Source organism: Ursus arctos, unplaced genomic scaffold, assembly GCF_023065955.2.
Source record: "Ursus arctos isolate Adak ecotype North America unplaced genomic scaffold, UrsArc2.0 scaffold_7, whole genome shotgun sequence".
NCBI classification, from domain to species: Eukaryota; Metazoa; Chordata; class Mammalia; order Carnivora; family Ursidae; genus Ursus; species Ursus arctos.
In genome coordinates, this window is record NW_026623089.1 from 25204071 (window position 1) to 25224090 (window position 20020).

The 20020-nt window shown below is 40.7% G+C and overlaps 1 protein-coding gene across 5 annotated transcripts in view; it reads right to left on the reverse strand.

Annotated features, from left to right (window-relative positions):
* AS3MT (arsenite methyltransferase) overlaps window positions 1–18983 on the reverse strand; it is a 33119-nt gene extending 14136 nt beyond the window's left edge. For 4 of the 5 annotated variants that reach the window (XM_026494019.4, XM_026494016.4, XM_044382082.3 and 1 more), the window contains exons 1-10: window positions 14641–18983; window positions 14394–14482; window positions 13973–14100; window positions 12892–13042; window positions 12124–12260; window positions 11382–11451; window positions 10139–10220; window positions 8502–8633; window positions 8030–8172; window positions 6054–6188 (exon numbers count right to left, since the gene is read on the reverse strand). In XM_026494019.4, coding sequence (XP_026349804.2) covers window positions 6054–6188; window positions 8030–8172; window positions 8502–8633; window positions 10139–10220; window positions 11382–11451; window positions 12124–12260; window positions 12892–13042; window positions 13973–14100; window positions 14394–14482; window positions 14641–14854 — 1281 coding nt within the window. In that variant the 5' untranslated portion in view covers window positions 14855–18983. Of the gene's footprint in view, window positions 1–628; window positions 1181–6053; window positions 6189–8029; window positions 8173–8501; window positions 8634–10138; window positions 10221–11381; window positions 11452–12123; window positions 12261–12891; window positions 13043–13972; window positions 14101–14393; window positions 14483–14640 lie in introns of those variants that run through there. The other variant, XM_026494018.4, reaches the window with a different exon arrangement.
* Window positions 18984–20020: the final 1037 nt, after the last annotated feature.

The following is a 20020-nucleotide window of genomic DNA, read 5'->3' on the forward strand; positions in this document are numbered from 1 at the left end:
GTACAGCATATTGGGGAAGAATGTCAGCTCTAGAATCCAACAGCGGTTCAAATTCATCACTTTTTAGCTCTGTGACCTTGGATTAGTACATTAATCTCTCTGAGTCTTAGGTTCCTCGTCTGTGTAAGGAGGATAATAAGGGTTATTGTGAGGACAAAGTGACACAGTGCTTTGAACATCTTACCTGTTCGGTAAAGGCTAGGTCCTCTGTATGATTCCTAGTGTTGCTGGTGTTGTTACAACCACTACTACTAACTGCAGCAAGATAGCGCGTACCACAATCCTACATGCATCATTTCAGATGCTGCGGTGTTTTACTAATGTAATTCTTTTCTTCCTTTTTCTTTTCTTTTTCTTTTTTGTAGGCTGCATGCCCAGTGTGGAGCCCAATGTGGGGCGTGAACTCACGATCCTGAGATCAATCCCTGAGCTGAGATCAAGAGTCAGACGCTCAGGGGCGCCTGGGTGGCTCAGTCATTAAGCATCTGCCTTCGCTCAGGTCGTGATCCCAGGGTCCTGGGGATCAGGGGGAGCCTGCTTCTCCCTCTCCCTCTGCCTGCCGCTCCCCCTGCTTGTGCTCACTCTCTCAAATAAATGAATAAAATCTTAAAAAAAAAAAAAAACCACATGCACTTTTAAAAAATTTTTTTTAAAAAAAGAGAGAGAATCGTATGCTCAACTAACTGAGCCACCCAGGAGCCCCTAATGTAATTCTTTTAATAGCAAGATACACTTTCCTTGTCAGGATCAAAAGAGAAGAAGAAAGAGAAGAAGGAAGAGAACGAGGAAGAGGAAAAGAGGAAAGGGAGGAGAGGGAGGAAGAAGAGGAAGGGCAGGAGGAAAGAGAAGAGGAGGAGGAAGAGGACAAACGAAAGAAAAGAAGGGCTCTCAGAAGCAGTGGTCAGGGACGGAGTCACTGCTCAGCAGCAGCGTTCCTCACTGGTGGCAGCTGTGGGGAAGACGGAGCACTGGCAGCCCCCACGTGCCGCCTGCCTGTACTGTGCTCCAGATCTTTATCGGAAAGGTCTTCCATAAAAAAGATAGGAACGTCCTCCTCCAAGCGCACAAGGTTATATTTCTAGGACACGCAGCTGTTTCATTCTTTAAATCTTCCTTCACTGTCAGTGATTGCCATTTCGAAACCTTGGAACTGATATAAAGACATTGGCACATCAGCAGGCTGAAAGAAACAAGGCAGACGAGAGAGGAGGCAGGTGGGATAAGTTCAAGTACGTGGCAAGTTACGAGTGGCATCTGAGGTCAAGAGCCCTCCTGTCCGCCCCGCGTGCACGCGAAGAGGGAGGTCAAGGAGAGCCAGGCTGGAAGAAAGGGGTCTCTGTGGAAGCCAGCCCGCTTAATGACATTTTTTTTATTTTTCACAGCCAGAGTCCACTGGAAATGTTGCGGTTGGAGGAAACACTCCCTTTACTTGTAACTGCCGTCTGCTGCCAGCTTCTCTAACTAGGATTCAGGAAACCAGGTTCCAGGAGAATTAGAATGACGGAAACATTTCAAAATACGCATTGATTCTCACCAGCAAGGTTTTGTTGTCAGTGAACTCCCAAGAGTTTCAAAACACCAATAATACATTTGTGAAAGCTTTCAAGGACGGAAAGGTCCAAAGTCACATTTCTCTACTTTCCAAAAGGCAACTGCTTAGAAAAACAGAAGAGTAACAAATAGCAGAGGACTCAAGAATTTAATAAAGAAAACCTGTAAATCACTCTTCGGCTCTTAGCCTGCGCTTGAACCCCCGCTGGTAAGAGTGGCCAAGCAAGAAGACATTCGGTTTGTTGCTCCAGGATTCCTGCCTCTTGTGTTCAATTAAACTTCCCCAGCTACAAATTTATCATTTTGGAGAGTGATCTCTAAATAAGCTTTACTCTTTTTTTTTAATTTTTTATTATGTTATGTTAGTCACCATACAGTACATCATTAGTTTTTGATGTAGCGTTCCATGATTCATAAATAAGCTTTACTCTTAAAGACTGCTTATAATGTAACAGAAGGAGGAGGAAAAAGGCATAAGAGTGACTTGTGTCTCAAGGTATGCTCAGGGTATCCAAGTTACTACGAAATGCAAGCAGAAGAAAGCAAAAATTCAAGGCAAAAGATTAGAGAATCTCTGGGCCCAGGAGAAAGGGTGTGTGGAAGAATGAGAAATCCTAGAACACAGTTCCAAGTGACCAAGAATCTTAATGAGTACAAATCTATAACTGTAACTACTTCTGTTTCTTGAGTGTGTTATTATGTACCAGGCATCAGGCTAACATTTTCCATATATCATCCCCATTGATCCTCACAACCTGAGGAGAAAAAGTGATTATTACCTTCCTGTTACGCATGGAGAAACAGAGGGTGTAGGGAGTTTAGGTAACGTACCTGAGATCACACATGCCTGGTTAGAGCCAAGATCTGAACCTAGCCTATCTGGCTGCAAGGCCTGTGTATGTAAACCCCAAGCTCTGCCACCATCCCAGCACAGCAATATCGGTATCTTATTTCCCGGGGCTTCCAACATTCAGTGCCCTGAGACACATCACTGGTATGACTTCGGTGAATGCTCTACGTGCTGTCAGCCCAAGGAGACTTGAAATCCACCACTTACCCTGTTCTAAACACAATATTATAAAGTAATGAATGGATCAATAAAATAATTGATACCATGAATAGGGGAAAAGGGTTAAATATATAAGAAAGAAAGGCAAAGAGGAATGCTACTATCTGTTATAACTACCTATCTGCCTTCTTCATAGGGTAGTTGTGGAGACGACATGAGATAAACTGTGATAAAATGCTTTAGAAAATGCTATATCAATATTTCAGATACTAGAATCATTCCAAAAATGAATCTAAAATATTTTAGAAAACGATCATTTTAGAATATAGCAGTATCCTGGCTCAAGTACACATTCAAGAAATTAAGATGTGATCAAAATTAGCTTTTCAAAACAGTGGGGAATTGATATAATAAGTGAACAGGAAAATTTGAACTAGTTAATATTTGGAGAAATAGTCACCCTGTACCTCAACATTTATGCTAAAATAAATTCCAGATGGTTTAAAAATGTTAACATGAAAAGCAAAGCCATGAAAGTACTAGAAGAAACTGCATGACCTTGGATTAAGCAATGGATTTTTAGCCATGACACCCAAAGCACAAGCAACCAAAAAAGAAAAAAAGAAAAAAGAAAAATTCAACTTCACCAAAATCAAAAACTTTGTGCATCAAAGGACACTATTCAGAGAGTGAAAAGACAATACACAGAATGTGAGAAAATTTTGCAAGTCATATATCTGATAAGGGTCTAGTATCCAGAATATATAAAGAACTCTGAGAACTCAAAAATAAAAAGACAAACCAATGAAAAAACGGGCAAAGGAGCCGGGGTGGCTCAGTCAGTTAAGCGTCCGACTCTTGATTTCATCTCAGGTCATGATCTCAGGGTTGTAAGATCCAGCCCCATGTCAGGCTCTGTCCTGGGCATGGAGCCTGCTTAAGGTTCTCTCTCTCTCCCTCTCCCCCTGCCCCTCCACCCTCTGTCTCCCTCTCTTAAAAAAAAAAAAAAATGGGCAAAGGATTTGAATAGACATTTCCTGAAGGAAAACATACAGATGGTCAACAAACATGTGAGAAGATGGTTAACATCACTAGTCATTCGGGAAATGCAAATTCAAACCGCAGTGAGGTACTTCACACCGACTGGGACGACTACAATCGAAACGAAACAGAAGATAACAAAGTATTGGCAAAGATGTAGAGAAACTGGAAACCGATACATTGCTGGTAGGAACTTAAAATGGTGCAGTCACTGTGGAAAACAGTTTGGTGGGTCTTCAAAAAGTTGGATGTAGAATTATGGTATGACCCAACAATCCCACTACTAGGTATAGACCCAAAAGAACTGAAAACAAGCACTCAAACAAGGACATGAAGTACACGTACACACACGTTCACAGCACTACTACTAGGAGTAGCCGAGAGTAGAAAGAACCTAACTATCAACTGATGAGTGGATACACGAAATGTGGTATATCCATGCAATGGAATATTATTCTGGCATAAAAAGGAATGAAGTACTGATACATGGATAAACCTTGAAAACATGATGTTAAGTAAAAGAATCCAGACACAAAAGGCCATATAGTGTATGATTCCATTACATAAAAATGTTCACCATAGCCAAATCCAGAGACAGAAAGCAGATTAGCTATTGCCAGAGGCCAGGGGGGAGGGGAGATAGCAGAATGACTACTTAATAAGTATGGGATTTGGGGGGGGGGGGGTTATGAAAGTTTTATGAAGCCAGACAGTGATGACTGCACAACCTTGTAAATGTACTAAGAGTCACTAAATTGTACACATAAAATGGTTAAACAAGTGAATTTTATGATATACGAATTCTATCTCAAAATGTCTAAAGTACTAAAAGAAAATATAGGTGGGGCCCCTGGCTGGCTCAGTCAGTGGAGCATGCAACTCTTGATCTCGGGGATGTGAGTTCAAGCCCCACACTGGGTGTAGAGACTACTTAAAAATAAAATCTTACAAAATTTTAAAAGAAAATATAAGTAAATTGATAATGTTCACACAGAGAAAGGTCTTTCTAATCATCATGTAAGAGGCAGAAACGATAAAGGAAATGACTACATAAAAATTGAAAATGTCTATTCAGGAAAAATGAGCAAATAAAAAGACAGATGATGTGGTGAGAAAAAATATTTACAACATATAATAGACAATCTTTTATAGAGCAATAAAAAAGGGCAAATACCACTCTAATAGCAGATGGTTACAGGAATTACACAGGAAGTTCACACTGCATGAAATATAACTGGCCAATGAATACGCCAAAATGTTCAATATGTGCAAAATAAAACAACAAATTATTTTCTGCCCATCAGACAAGCAAAGATTTTTTTTTTAAGATTTTATTTATTTATTTGACAGAGAGAGAGACAGCCAGCGAGAGAGGGAACATAAGCAGGGGGAGTGGGAGAGGAGGAAGCAGGCTCCCAGTGGAGCAGGGAGCCCAATGTGGGGCTTGATACCAGGACCCTGGGATCACGCTCTGGGCCGAAGGCAGACACTTAATGACTGAGCCACCCAGGCACCCCGACAAGCAAAGATTTTTAAAAATAATACCCAATATTAGTAAGAGGGCAGGGAAAAGGTATTCTCATACATTGCAGGTAGGCATGTAGACTGGTGCAATCTTTCTGTCGACTATATCAATTAAGACCTAAAAATATTTGAGGGGCGCCTGGGTGGCTCAGTTGGTTAAGTATTTGCCTTTGACTCAGGTCATGATCCCAGGGTCCTGGGATGGAGCCCCGTGTCAGGCTCCCTGCTCAGTGGGGAGTCTCTTTTTCCCTCTGCCTCACCCTACCCCAATCTGAGCTTGTGCTCTCTCTTTCACTCACTCTCTTTCTCTCTCAAATAAATAAATAAAATCTTTTCTAAAAAAATGTAAAAAATAAAAAACCAAATATTTGAATATTTGAATAATTTTTTCCAAGGTAGCTCTTAACTTTCTCTGCATCTGGACTCCTTTAAGAATCTGATGAGGGGCACATGGGTGGTACAGTCAGTTAAGTGTCTGACTCTTGGTTTCAGCTCAGATCGTGATCTCAGGATCATGGGATCGAGCCCCACCTCAGGCTCTGTGCTCAGCGTGGAGTCTGCTTGAGAGTCTCTCTCCCTCTCTCTCTGCCCCTCCCACTCATGCTCTCTCTCTCTCTCTCTCTCTCTCAAATAAATATTTTCTAAAAAAAGAATCTGATGAAAGTAATAGACACTTTCTTGAGAAAATACACATACACACATATAATTTTAAGGGTTCGCAGATGCCCTGAAGTCCATTCATGGGTGCACCAAATTAAGAGTCTCTGACTTACTGTCCAGATTGGAAAAATAAAGTTATGAAATTAATTCAAATCATTTTGTAGATACAAACATGCTAGAAATTATTTATAGCGGCAAATAAAAGAATAATGATCTGTTTCTTGGTTTAACAGTCTGTGGTAAGGTAGGGATTGAAAGTCAAACAAACCTTTGACTCTAAAGCAGAACAGCCACTACGTGCTGGCAGCTTCTCTCCAACTGGTCTGATCAGAAAATTATGGGCGAATCGTGAATTCTTCAAGATAGCTGCCGTTTCTTCATCCACTTCAACAACTTCACCTTCCTGAAGGACAACAGGAAAAAAACACATATTAAGAAATGCCACTTCAATCTCAATAAAAGAAAAACATGCAAAGGTTTTACTAAGGAGTAACATTTCAGGATAAAAGACTGTACCTTCTGATACAATATTCTCTTCTGTTCAGACCCTGCTGCTAGTTTCATGCTCATTTCAAAATGTAATTGACCAGTGTCATAATCAGTTTCCCTTTGTGGTAAAGCCAAACAAAAGAAGGACACTCATTGCTCCAGTATCTCATCTCTCCTCAGAGACGAATGTAGAAAACCACTGTATCTGAGTTTCACCTCACTCATCATTAAAATGAGGTTTTAAATTAACATAATAGTTGTTAATGTGTATTTCTGTGAGTCCCAGGGTGTCTGGGGGGCTGCATAAAGGACTCATGCCTTGGGAACCAGGAGTGAGCACAGGAGATTCTGGGCTACCTAACCCCTGCTCCCTGCAGATGAGCTCTGCATTCACCCCTTCATATACTGGGGTTATTTAAAGCAATGTCTGACACAGACTAAGCATTGGGCTTTGTGGTTCTTTTAAATATTTTTTTAAGATTTTATTTATTCATTTTGAGAGAGAGAGCGGGAGCGAGACAGCACAAGCAGGGGGAATGGCAGGCAGAGGGAGAAGCAGACTCTCCGCTGAGCAGGGAGCCCGGTGTGGGGCTCGATCCCAGAACCCTGAGATTGTGACCTGAGCCGAAGGCAGACGCTTAACCAACTAAGCCACCCAGACACCCCAAGTATTGGTTTTTTAAATAAGATTTTGTTTTAAAAAAGAATTCTGCTATTAAAAATGTTTTTTTTTTTTTTTTTTTTTTGAGAGCTACTCTATCAGAGCAGTGGGTTCAAAGGCCCTTCCCACTTTGATTCTGTGACTCTGAGGAAGCAGGCAGTACATCCAGGGGCAGTGGACGAGTGAAAGAGCATCGACAGCCCCTCTGCACCAACGGGTAGGTAAGAACTCTGAAGATGCTATTTGGGCCAAAAAAAAAATCAGAGGTGGGAACCAGGAAATCCTTCTACCTTTCGAACAAATCATGATTGTATCTTCTATGTACTGAGTTCCCAGCATGTACCAATGTTCTGCTATATTATTGCTAATCTTTATTAAAATTTTATTTTTTCAGTAATCTCTACATCCAACGTGGGGCTCGAACTTACAACCCAGACATGAAGAGTCACGTGCTCTACTGACTGAACCAGCCAGGCGCCCCGATATGATTGCTAATCTTATAGAAATTCCACACAGTAGGTATTATCACCCCCACTCTTGCAATGGAGCAAACTATATCTCAAAGAAGGGCTTATTCACGTTTGCCCAAGTAAGAAGTAATAGAGCCAGAATCTGAACCCAGGTATCTGACGCCAAAGCCTATACGTTTCCATTTTGAGGAAATAAAGACTGTCCTGCAAAGAGTAGTAGAAATATCAATGTGTTACCATTAAACACTAAGAATCCCTTAATTCTATGATACAAGTGAACCACTGAAATACTGTTGCACAATACTTCTATTCTTTTCCATCCTGCTTCTCTGTAATTCCATTCATCTGATGTCTGACGGACGCTTCCCATAAAAGATTTTCTTAGGTGTGATAGGGATATTGTGATGTAGGAGAAGGTTTTATTCTTAGATGTATGCTGAAATATTAAGGGTAAAATGTCATGATGTCTGCAACTTACTTTTAATGGTTCAGCGAAAGCATATATACACACACGCACATGTCCCCACACCGGGAAAGTGGGAAGCAATGCAAGGATAAGAAAAGGTACCTGGAGCGAATGTAAGAATAGAAAGAATATCCAAAATCATGGAAATTTTTATTTACCTTAAATGTGAAATTTGCATCAAATATTAGTTCTTTTTCGTGTCCTATGATTCCTCCATTGTAAGTCACTTGGCATCTTTCGGCTGGTCCTGTCTTAGGGAGTTTGAAGAGGCGAAACGTCGCAGAAACAAAACGACAGTCACCTAAAACAGAGTTTACCCACGGTTCAGCTCCAGCACCCACATGGCTACTGGTTTGCTTAGCAGATGAAGAGCATACATGTTATAAAGGTGATTTTCTTCTTTGCATACCATCAGTTATCTGTCTGGGCAGTTCACTATTTAGTGAATAACTCTGAAGTGCTTTATTAAGTACTAAACTTTGGGAGGTTGCTATGAAACAGAAGACAAGATGGAGGTTTCCAGATGATACAAAGTCTCCTTCAATGAGACCCACTCCGTAGACCCTTGCTAAACACCACATTTGAACCATTCGGGCAGCAGTTTTATCATTCCCCACTGCTCTTTCTTACCGATCACTCTTTCTAATTCTTCGTTTTGAACTGTAATGAGATTGGCAGTGACCAAACGTGGAGTGCAGAAACCAATTTTTTGGGCAAGGATGGCAAGGTCCTTCCAGTACAAAGCACCACCCAGGCACTCACCTAAAAAAAGAAAAATCACAGACCAACCAGACAACTAGGTACTCAAGAAATTACTCTTCTGTAAAATTGATTAGGAATGGTACTCATTGGGGCACCTGGCTGCCTCAGTCAGAAGAGCATGCGGCTCTTGACCTCGGGGGTTGTGACTTTGAGGCCCACATTGGGTGTAGAGATAACTTAAAAAACAAACTTTAAAAAAAAAAAAAAAAAAGGACATGATCCTAGAAATAGAAAACAGATCCTAGAAATAGAAAAAGGACCTGAGTGTCCCCTCAAGATCTAGAAAGTCACAGTAAAACAAAATATGCTACCCAATGGCCTCTGGAAACCATTATTCAAGACAGTCACTAATGTACTGGTTCCATCCAGCTGTAATCATATTTCTGGATGGATTAGGTCACACTCTGAAAAGCACTATGCTATGTGAGAAAAAAAGTATAAAGGATAATTTACAAAATTGCCTATTAGCTCCAGATTATCATAAATGATCTGCTACTAGAACAATAAGTACTACTAATATTCATAAGGCAATTAACAGTTTTTAAATTTATTACATCAACAAATTAGAAACAACCCAAATGACTACCCATAGAGAAATGGTCAAGTAAAGTATAGCACAGCTGCACAATACAGTTGAAGAATATACACATTTAAAACACATTTTTAAACATTTTAGGCTTAGGAAACATTCCAAATAAAATCAGGATACTAAATTCTACATATAGCATGCTCCAAATTTTATTACACACACATACACCCTACAAGGATATATACTAACATGTTAAAGAGGTTATTGCCAGGTTACATGATAAGTACTATTTTTTTGTTGTTTTTCTTTTTGTATTTTCCAACATTTTAACAATATTCATTTATTATTATATGACAAGAAAAAGGTTAACAACTTATTTTAAAGTAAGAACTGTTTTGTTTTGTTTTTTTAATGGGATTCTTTCTCTCTCTCTTTTTTTTTTTTTAGTAATCTCTCTACCTACCATGGGGCTTGAACTCACAACCCTGAGATCAAGAGTCACATGCTCCACTAAGCCAACCAGGTGCCCCTAAAAGTAAGAACCTGATTTCATAATCAGACTGACCACAGGCATACATTCATCTTCTCAACTTCCAGAGACTCCATTTAAATGACAATAAGGGAATAAACAACACGATAACACTAAGCACAGAAGGGGATGAAGGGGCTTCACTCCCCGAAGGGCTGAAGTATTTTTCATATCCACTATCCCATTTAATCTTCATAACAGCCCAATAAGGCAGACTGTATTATTATCTGCATTTACAATTTGTTGAACAATGACTCAAAGAGACTAATTAAACTGTCCAAGGGCATACCACTCTTGAGTGGCAGAGGAGAAAGGGGACAGAAGCTGCCCCACCTAGTCCCACGTGTTACAGAAATAAGCCTCCTCCTGGATATTAGCAGATTGGAGCTCTGTACGTGAACAAGTATCTTGTTCGCTTACCATAAAACAAAACAAAGCAACACTCACCCCATAAAATTCTGTGTGTCCTGATTTCTTCTGGTAATTCAAGGCTAGCATAGACGTCACTGAAATACAGCTCCCCCCCATGCTGAAACAGCAGTATTAGTCCAAACAAGGTTAAAGATGACATGAGTCCCAGATAGCAAAGAAAGGAATGAGGAGATAAAATCGATTTAAAAAACCAACAGAAGTACTGAGGTGACCCTTGGTGAACAAAGCTGTCTTCCTAGTTACAAGCAACAGCTGTGCGCCAAGATTTTTTTTCAGTGCCCTACAGACAATAAAATGGCCTTCCAAGAGTGTTTCTCTCCTAAACAAAGATATGCAGGTGCTGAAAATTTTAGCCAGTCTGAACCAAATGCAGCCCCAGTGGGTTGTATAACTAATAGAAGTAAATTCCTGAATTCTTCTCCCTTAAAAATCATGTAACCTTTGTAATGTTATTTATTTTTGCAACAATAATTATACTTTATTAAATGTCCTTAAAATCTCAGACATATGAGTGATCAGGAATTTTAAGATTCTATTTAGCTGGCTTCAAGGGCTCAGAGTCTAGACTGTACTATAACGTCTCTACCTTTTAGCAGTACAGCTTGATGAAGATCGTAGGCTGGCCCATTAAGATGACATATTAAATAAGACATTATTGAATCATTCTTACATATTCTTATTTGATCTCTATGCCAAGCCCTGTAAACCAAAAATCTCAGAATCTTGTATCTTCTATGACGAAGATACACATCTCAGGACATATTGGGGGGTACGGAGCTCCTGCAAGTCTTCCTTTTAGAAAGTAGTTAATGTAAAAGTTCCATTTTTTTTTAACTACCCAAAGATCTGAAATCCCGATGGAGAGGAAATAAGCAGCCCTGGGAAACACCATACAAGCTAGAAGAGTCTACCCGTAGCAATCTTTCAGAGTCAGTCCAAAAGTCCCAGTGGTACTACAGATGCTATCCCAGCACCATGGGCAGCAGAGGACAGGAGGAGGGCCCGCAATAAGGCAACTATTTTACGGCATCCGATGACAGTCGTGACTCTCAGATTTACTACCTTTTACGACATGAGAGGAAAAAGAATCCATGTTCGGGGCATTCTTGCCACGCCCCTTTTCCCGTACCTTTTTAATGTAGTGTAGTGTAGAATAAATGACAGGAGTTGGAGCTCTCAGCTCAAGGGGGCAAGAACGGGACAGGTCCCATCTGCTCTTACTGACATGTAAAGACCACTTGTCTGCCTCTGCCCTCACCTTTAGCACTCGGTAAGCCTCCTGCAGCACTGCTTGCTTATCAGGCACAAGGTTAATGACACAATTTGATCTAAAAAAGAACAGATGGAACATCAGGCAAATTCACACACTACTCAGAGCGCCTCAAATCCTTCAGTCCCTAAAGATGCCTTCCATTCATTTCCCAAAGCTACACCATTCTTCCTGCCTCCCTCTTTTCCCCACACTCAACTTTTTCCCAAGAAAAAGGAGATGGATGGAGTGTTTAAAATTGCAATAAATTGTTAGCCAATTTGAGTGGGCAGGAAAAAAAAATCAGGCACGCTCCTGATTTGTGTCTGGGCTGATGGTCACCACGCAACGGCATGAAGGCCGGGGCCAGATGCCTCCTACACCACGCCTTTCTTAGGCCACATGTTAAATAGGTGACATTCGTCAAAGGCAGCTTTATACATCTGGGCAGGGTTTGACAATTCAAAGGAAAAGAAGAATCACAGACTCCTACACTTTGCTGTGACAATAATACTGAAGATAACACGTCGGTGTGTGTTGTATGAGCAGACTCAGTGGTCCTGCTGTTGTTCTCTTGGGCTTATCCACTTATGGTTAAGTTTACAATCGGTTCTCTCCTGGGCTAGTGTGTTCTGAAGCCCTTTATTAAGTCAGGCTTAACACCCTAAATGAGAGTCAGTTCAGCAGAGTGGCGACATTTGTGTTCAACAGGAAATGGGCTATATTTACAGAAATAAGGGTATAGACCTACATGACAATATCGTAACTCTCATTCTTGATTCCAGTCTCCTCCAAATTCTCTATGTAGCCATGAAGAAAAGTCACATTGGGTGTCTGGAAGCCATATTTTTCCATGTGATATTCAATATACTTCTTAGCCACTTCTACCTAAAAAAACAAGCACACACACACGGATTTGATCATCATTTTTTAAAAATATGCTACTTTTTTACTAAAAATTTCCTATTATGAATGGAATATTAACAATATATTTTTGGATAAGTGTACAAGGTTCCTCTGGGCATGTAAGATAAATTACAGCCTGGGACAACTCCATGAGGGATAAACTTTCTGCTCCATACATGGATTTTTTTTTTAATTAAGTAGGCTCCACACCCAAAGTGGGGCTTGAACTCATGACCCTGGAGAGCAAGAGTCACATGTTCTATTGCCTGAGCTTGCCAGGTGCCCCTTGATACATGGACTTTGCTTGAGTAAACTCTTCACTCAACAACAAAATCCTTCAAGATGGATGGCAGAAGCAAGGGAAAAATCAGACTCCACTGGGTCATTATGATATTCAGATATCAGGTCAAACCTCTGACTCTGTTCTCCCAGGAGAGCCCCTAATTGTCAAAGTTCTCAGCCTTCAGGGCAGGAAGCACTAGTGACACAAATGAGCTTTGCATTTAGCAAACTTCTTAGATTATCCTTGAAGAGTCACAAAGGAAACAACTTTATCTTTAAAACAAAGTCTTCAAGAATTTTTTCCTCCTTGTCCTCCAAATCACTGCCTCACCTGATCTTCTGTCATGTCTATCCCAGTGACATGTCCTGTCTCACCAACCAGCTGACTCAGTACATAGCAATCTCTGCCACTTCCACTGCCCAGATCCAAAATCCAGCAGTTTTCCAGACACTCAGGGATGACCAGACCGCAGCCATAATACCTGGGAGATAGAAAATACCTCCATGTATACATCTTTTCCCCCGAGAGACTAGAATATGTGGGATCACTAAATCTTACAAATCCTTCCTTCCTACGTCTCTCCTTCCTTTCTGTCCCTCCTTGCTTCCATCATTCACTGGATTTCTATTTAGGTGTTTTGTTTCCCTCACTCAGCTAGAAGCTCTGTCTGCTTTGTTTACCATGTTACCATTGTTGGGCACTGTACCAGGTACTAAGACAAACAAGCCATTTACAATATTTGTTGAATAAATACATTTAGTTGGGCATTATCGCTGAACATCTACTACAGGCCCAGAACTGTGCTAGTTACTGGAGAAGAAATGTAACACAAGATTTCTGTCCCCTGGGGGTATTTAACTGGGGAGATAAACCATGAACACAGAAAACATTCCCATGATTTACTGCACAGAGAGTAAGTGCTTTCGTGGTTTAGGGAAGAGGGTGCTCAAGGATGGAGAAGGCTTCACAAAGTAGGTAGGACATCAGTGAAGTGTTGGAAGGGCAGGTTTTGGAAGGTAGAAAGAAGAGGGAAGGCATTCCAGATAAATAATTGCATGTGAGGCAGGAGGAAGAGAAAGGTCTGGCTAGAGTAATATAGTGCATCAGAGGGAGCTGGGGTGAGTTGGGAAGTGGGGGCCAAACTGGACAGTCTTGAATGTCAGGTCCAAGGTGTATGAATGTATCCTGACTAAAGATGGATGGGGTGGGGAGGGCGGGTCATTGTAAGTTTTTAAACAGAGCTGTAAGATGATCAGTGCTGTGCTTTACCAGTTTTATGACAGACAAGGCAAACTAGATGGATTGGAGTAAATGGGTTAATTCCCTAGTGACCCCATCACTATCTTTTGAAAAAGCTGCTGCCTAGAGTCTTCATGGTAGGGGGATGAGGGAACAGCACAGGGCACTCTACCTCAAGGCTACTTCTTCATGTACATTTGTCAAGGCTTCCCGGATGTGCTTGGGGACCAGTCTGGCTGCAGTGACACAGGCACTGGTCTGGAGGTCTGCTGATTTCTTCAGCACCTGCCCATAGTAGTTCTGACCAGAGGCCAAGGGCAGGGTGGGGGTGGGGAGAGAGAAAAGATGGAACTGGTATCCACAGGGTGAAGTCTCCCACGGTCAACACCCCCTCTATCCAACCCCCCCCCCATCCAGGCCTGGCTAGGCTTTCCCCCTGCAAAGCTCTAAGCCCAGACTCTGCCCTGCACCCCCCTCCCGTCCCCTCCCTGATCCTGGGGGGCAAGGGTACAGGCGGGCTGGGCTTCCAAAGGCCTAGTGCTCCCACTCAGTCGAGGCTCCTCCTTGGCCATTCCAAGCCCTTCTGCGGGCACCTGCACGTCCTTCCGGATCTCAGCGTCGCGGGGGGCGGCCATTGCCAGGAGGAGAAAAAAGGAAGCTGAAAGGCGAAAGCGCTGAGCACCTGCAAGGGGAAAGGGACGCGCTAACGTAGAGGGGTGGTTAACAGGCAGGCTGGGGGCGCTAGTGGTGGCGGCGACTGCTAGGGGGTGGTGACTGCCGGGCCTGCCTCGAGGGCCCGTACTGGGGGCCCGGCAGGGAGGCGAGGGGCGGCGCACTCACGGTCTCCTCGGCCTCTGCACTGCCGGACTGGAGCACTGCGGCGAGCGGCTCTCCGAGGCCGAGCGCTCCCGAGGCCCCGCCCCGGGGCCGGCAGGTCGGCTCTCCTGAGGGGCGGGCTTCCCGAGCCTGCACCAGGTGGTGCCCCGGGCTCCTCCCGCGGCGGGATGCAGGAACCCGCCGCCGCTTGCAGGAGCTTCCAACGCAGTCGGCTCATCTGCCCTCACAGGGCGCTCTGGCCCTGCCGGGCCCAGCCGGGCCCAGCGTCATCTAGGCCGTCCTTGGTCTTTCCAACCAGGAAGGGGCTATTACTATTCCTTAGTATCTTCCTTTATTGCTGCACTGTGGTTTTTATTTTATAAACCCTGTATTGGGACTTAAACGAACACCCATATGATTTTTGCCCCTTTGGGGAATGAAATTACCTTTTCTCGGTGTATTTTTTCAATCCAAGTCTAGTTGACACAATGTTACATAAGTGTCAGGTGTACAACATAGCGATTCCACAATTCCAGATATTACACAATGCTCACCACAAGCATAGTTGCCATCTGCCACCTTATTACGTTGACTTTATTCCCTATACTGTACTTTTCATGCCCATGACTTCATTTTAAGGTACAAACTCTAAGTTTGTACCTTCAACCTCTTCACCAACTTTGCCTGTCTCTGCCCCTACAACCACCAGTTTGTATTATTAGTCTGTTTTTTTAGATTCCACACATAAGTGAATTATATGGTATTTGTCTTTCTCTGCCTGACTTATTTCACTTGGCATAATACCCCGAGTCCATCATGTTGCCCTAAATAGCAAGATCTCATTCTTTCTATGGCTGTGTAATATTCCATTATATAAATATGGAATTGTATATTATTTTGTGTTGTGTATGTGTGTGTATACACACATACATATACACCACCTCTTCTTTACCCATTCATCTATTGATGGACACCTAGGTTGCTTCCATCTTGGCTACTGTAACTAATGTTGCAATAAACATAGGGGTGTGTGTCTCTTTTTCAAATTAGTTTTTGTTTCTGGGGGGTAAATACCCAGCAACTGAATTACTAGATCACATGGTATTTCTGTTTAATTTTCTGAGGAACCGCTATACTGTTTTCCACAGTGGCTGCATCAGTTTGTATTCCCACCAACAGTGGGAGGGTTCCTTTTCTCTACGTCCTCACCAACCTTGTCATTTCTTGTCCTTTTGATTTTAGCCATTCTGACTGGTGTGAGGTGGTATCTCACGATGGTTTTGATTTGCATTTCCCTGATGATGAGTGACCATGAGCATCTTTCCCTGTGTCTGTTGGCCATCTGTATATTTTCTTTGGAGAAATGTCTGTTCAGATCCTCTGCCCATTTTTTACACAGATTATTCTCAATCTATTTTTAAAGTCAGGTTTATTGAGATATAATTTACATTCAGGAAAATTCAACTTTCTCTAGTGTGCAGTTCTGTGAATTCCGACAAATGTATACATGACAATCAAGACTCTCTCATGCTGAAGTTTCTTTGTGCCCCTTTGTAGTAAGTCCCCATGCCCTCGCCCACGAGCTCCTAAACCACCACAGACCTATTCTCCCTCCTTATCCAGAATCCCATGGAATCATACTGTACACATGAAGCAATTCACAGTGTGTTCTGAATTGTATTTAGGAAAGCAACTCCACTAAACTCATTTTTAACCTTTAGCAGTTTCTAGGCAATTCACTTGTTTCCTAAGTACTGTCATTTTATCCTGCAGAAAATTTTTTTCTTCCACCTTTATATTGAAAAACATGGGTTTGAACTGCCCAGCCCACTTCTATGTGGATTTTTTTCAGTAAGTACAGTACTGTAAATATACTTTCTTCCCCTTGCAATCTTAATAACACTGTTTTTTCTCTAGCTTACTTTATTGTAAATACAGTATATAAACAATAAAACATACAAATATCTATTAATTGACTCTTTATGTTATTGATAAAGCTTCCAGTCAATAGTAGGCTATTAGTAGTTAAGTTTTGGGGGAGTCAAAAGTTATGCACAGATTTTCAACTGTGCAGGTGTCAAAACCCCAACCCCCAAGTTGTATAAAGGTTCACTGTATTTGTCTATCTTATTTACTTCTGTGGTTGTAGCAAGCATTTCGATTCATTAGGATAGTAAGGACATATGGATCTCTAAATGGGACATTTACTAAGTTACACTCATTTTTCAATCTCGTCTGCTAATAATAATCTTCTCTGATGTCAATTAATTGTCGTTAAATATTAATAGGAAGGTGTTATATTTTAATATTTTTGATAAATTAAATCCATGAAAACAATCCATGTTGGGATATTTTTATAGCTTAGAAGTTTCCAACTATTAAGTATTTAAAAATGTGTGTTTCTATAGCTATCAGTTTCTTGGCAATTGTATAATGGCAAAAACACTCTTATATATTAGTTTTCAAAATACTGTCTCCATAAAATTAGTTCCTTTAAGAAAGCAGTCACTTTCTCATTCATTGTTAAAATGCTATCCTTATCTTGAAGGCACAGATTAATGTAAGTTAAGGAAAGGGCTTTACTGTTTTTCACTTGTTCACTATACTTGCTTTAATATATTATCTTCAATTTGTGGGTATTCACAAGAATCATGTGATAAACCTAAAATCCACATAACCACACATGCATAAACCAAATAAAGCAAACCGCCATCAACTTTAATTGAGTGATTCCCAGTTTTCCATCAGGTATCTAGGGCAGAGCGCTGATTCTCGGCCAGATTGCTTGTAGCCATCACTCATTCTGATTGGTCAGTGCCCCAGCCACAGGTGTTTTTGTGTTTTAAGATCACCCCTGCTAAATGACAGGCATGCTGTGTAGATCAGTATGCTTTGTAGACCAAATTAGAGCTCTCACATCAAGTCATATTTTAAATATTAGCAAAAGCTAAGTAAACATACACAGAAATTTTCATTATTTTCTTCCCTCGCTTCCAAGGATGGCCTTGTGCATACCTCACATTATCCCACCTTGGAAGCTACTGGTCTGACAATTACGAAATGGCACAGAAAGGCAGATTTTGGTTCAGTACACAGGCCATGTTTAAAGAAGTAGAGCTTTCCAAAATGCCTAGCATCACTAAGTAAAGGATTCCCCCAAATTGGAACCATTCAAGCAGAAGCCAGATGACCAGCTGGATGTTTACTTGCTGGAGATGCAGGGGCAGGAGTAAGACAGACTGGATTCAGTTACTTCCAAGATCCTTTCTTTTGTATTGTGTTAAATACTAGAAATGACAAGTAGCACCCATGTTTCTATTTATAAGGAAAATAACAGATGGTAGAGAGCTAGACTAGTACTCAAAAGACCTACCACCAAACTCAGTAACTTTGGGTAAGTCATGTCATGTCCCTCACTATGTTTTCTCATCTGTAAAACATGGGGCCAGAATTCAGTCACTTTTGAGGCCCCATACAGAGCTAAGATTCTGGGATTCTATGATCCTTTCTTCTTCACCAAATATTCTATGTTGGTTCTTTAGAAAGAACTCTTTAGAAAGAAAATTTTTTTCTTACTTTTTTTTTTTTTTTTTTAGTTTTAATTAGAAAAAGAAGTTAATTTTTTCAAATGCATTTTTGGTATCTATTACAGTGATATATGATTTCATGTTTCTTATTAATGTAACGTGTTTTGCAGCTTTTACACCAACTTTGCAATTCTGTAATTATTTTAGCAATTCTTCAAAAACATTCCTCTATTCAATTTTTCTGAGATTTTTATTAGGATTTTTGTATCTATGTTAATGAATAAGAATCTCCTAAGTTTTCTTATGTTATTTTGCTTTTAGTTTTTAAAAATGATAAATAAATCTTTAAAAAAATTTTTTTTAATTTTAAAAATGGGCACCTGGGTGGCTCAGTTGGCTAAGCATCTGCGTTTGGCTCAGGTCATGATCTCAGGGTCCTGGGATTGAGCCCTTTGTCCTGCTCCCTGCTCAGCAGGGAGTCTGCTTCTCCCCCTGCCCGTTCCCCCAACTGACTTACGTGCATGTACTCTCTCTCTCTAATGAATAAATAAAATCTTTAAAAAAAAAATGAAAGTCATAGGTGCACCTGGCTGGCCCAGTGAGTAGAACATGCGACTCTTAACCCTGGGGTTATAAGTTCAAGCCCCATGTCGGGTGTAGTGATTACTTAAAAATAAAATCTTAAAAATAAATAAATAAAAATAAAGATGAAAGCTATATTTACTTCAGCAAATGAACTGGGTATCTTATCATTGTTTTCTATACTTTGGAAGTATATGGAAGTTCTTTGACAATTTGGAAAATTCTCAGGAAAGCTATCACGAGCAAATGACTTTTTTTTTTTTTTTCCAATTTTTTAAGTAAGCTCTAGGCCCAACATGGGGCTCAAACTCACAATCCCAAGATCAAGAGTCACATGTCCTTCTGACTGAACCAGCCAGGTCCCCCGGACATATTCTCTTTTAAATATCAGTTTTGTAATACTGTATCTTCAAAGGAGCAGGACATTTTGATACTAGTAATCAAATTTTTAGAATCAAGCTGACAGATCATGCTTTTAAAATCTGATTTATTTTATATATCTCCATTTCAATTATAAATTTACTAATTTGTACTTTCAGATTGAGTGATACTTAACCAATTCAATTTTTTTTTAAGATTTTATTTTTAAGTAATCTCCACACCCAGTGTGGGGCTTGAACATACAACCCCAAGATCAAGAGTCACATGCTTCACCAACTGAGCCAGCCAAGTGCCCCAATTCTTTACCAACTTAATCTGTAAGAACCAATTAATGATATCATGTATTTTTTCAAATTTTTATCATTCTTATTCTATTTTGATTTCTTCTCTAAGTTCTTTTTTTTAATAATTTTTTTTATTATATTATGTTAGTCACCATACAGTACATCTCTGGTTTTTGATGTTAGGTTTGATGATTCATTAGTTGCGTATAACACCCAGTGCACCATGCAATACGTGCCCTCCTTACTACCCATCACCGGTCTATCCCATTCCCCCACCCCCCTCCCCTCTGAGGCCCTCAGTTTGTTTCTCAGTTCTAACCACAAATCCCTTAAAAAAGAAAACATTTCCACCCTTTTCCCGACAGAGATTTAAAGTATGATTTTTTTTTTCTTTATAGTACTGCTTAGGTATTATCACATAAGTTTTCTTGCATAGAACTTGAATTTTCACTATTTTGAAAATATTATCCTTCAACATATTCTCTACAACCCAGATGTTATTAAAGAAGTCTTTTTTGTTTCCATATGTTTGATCACCATTTATTTCTACCCAACCCATTGATTTCTACAAGAGATATAGTATCAAATTATGTGTACATTTCTGACTATTCATACATTTCTGGCTACTTT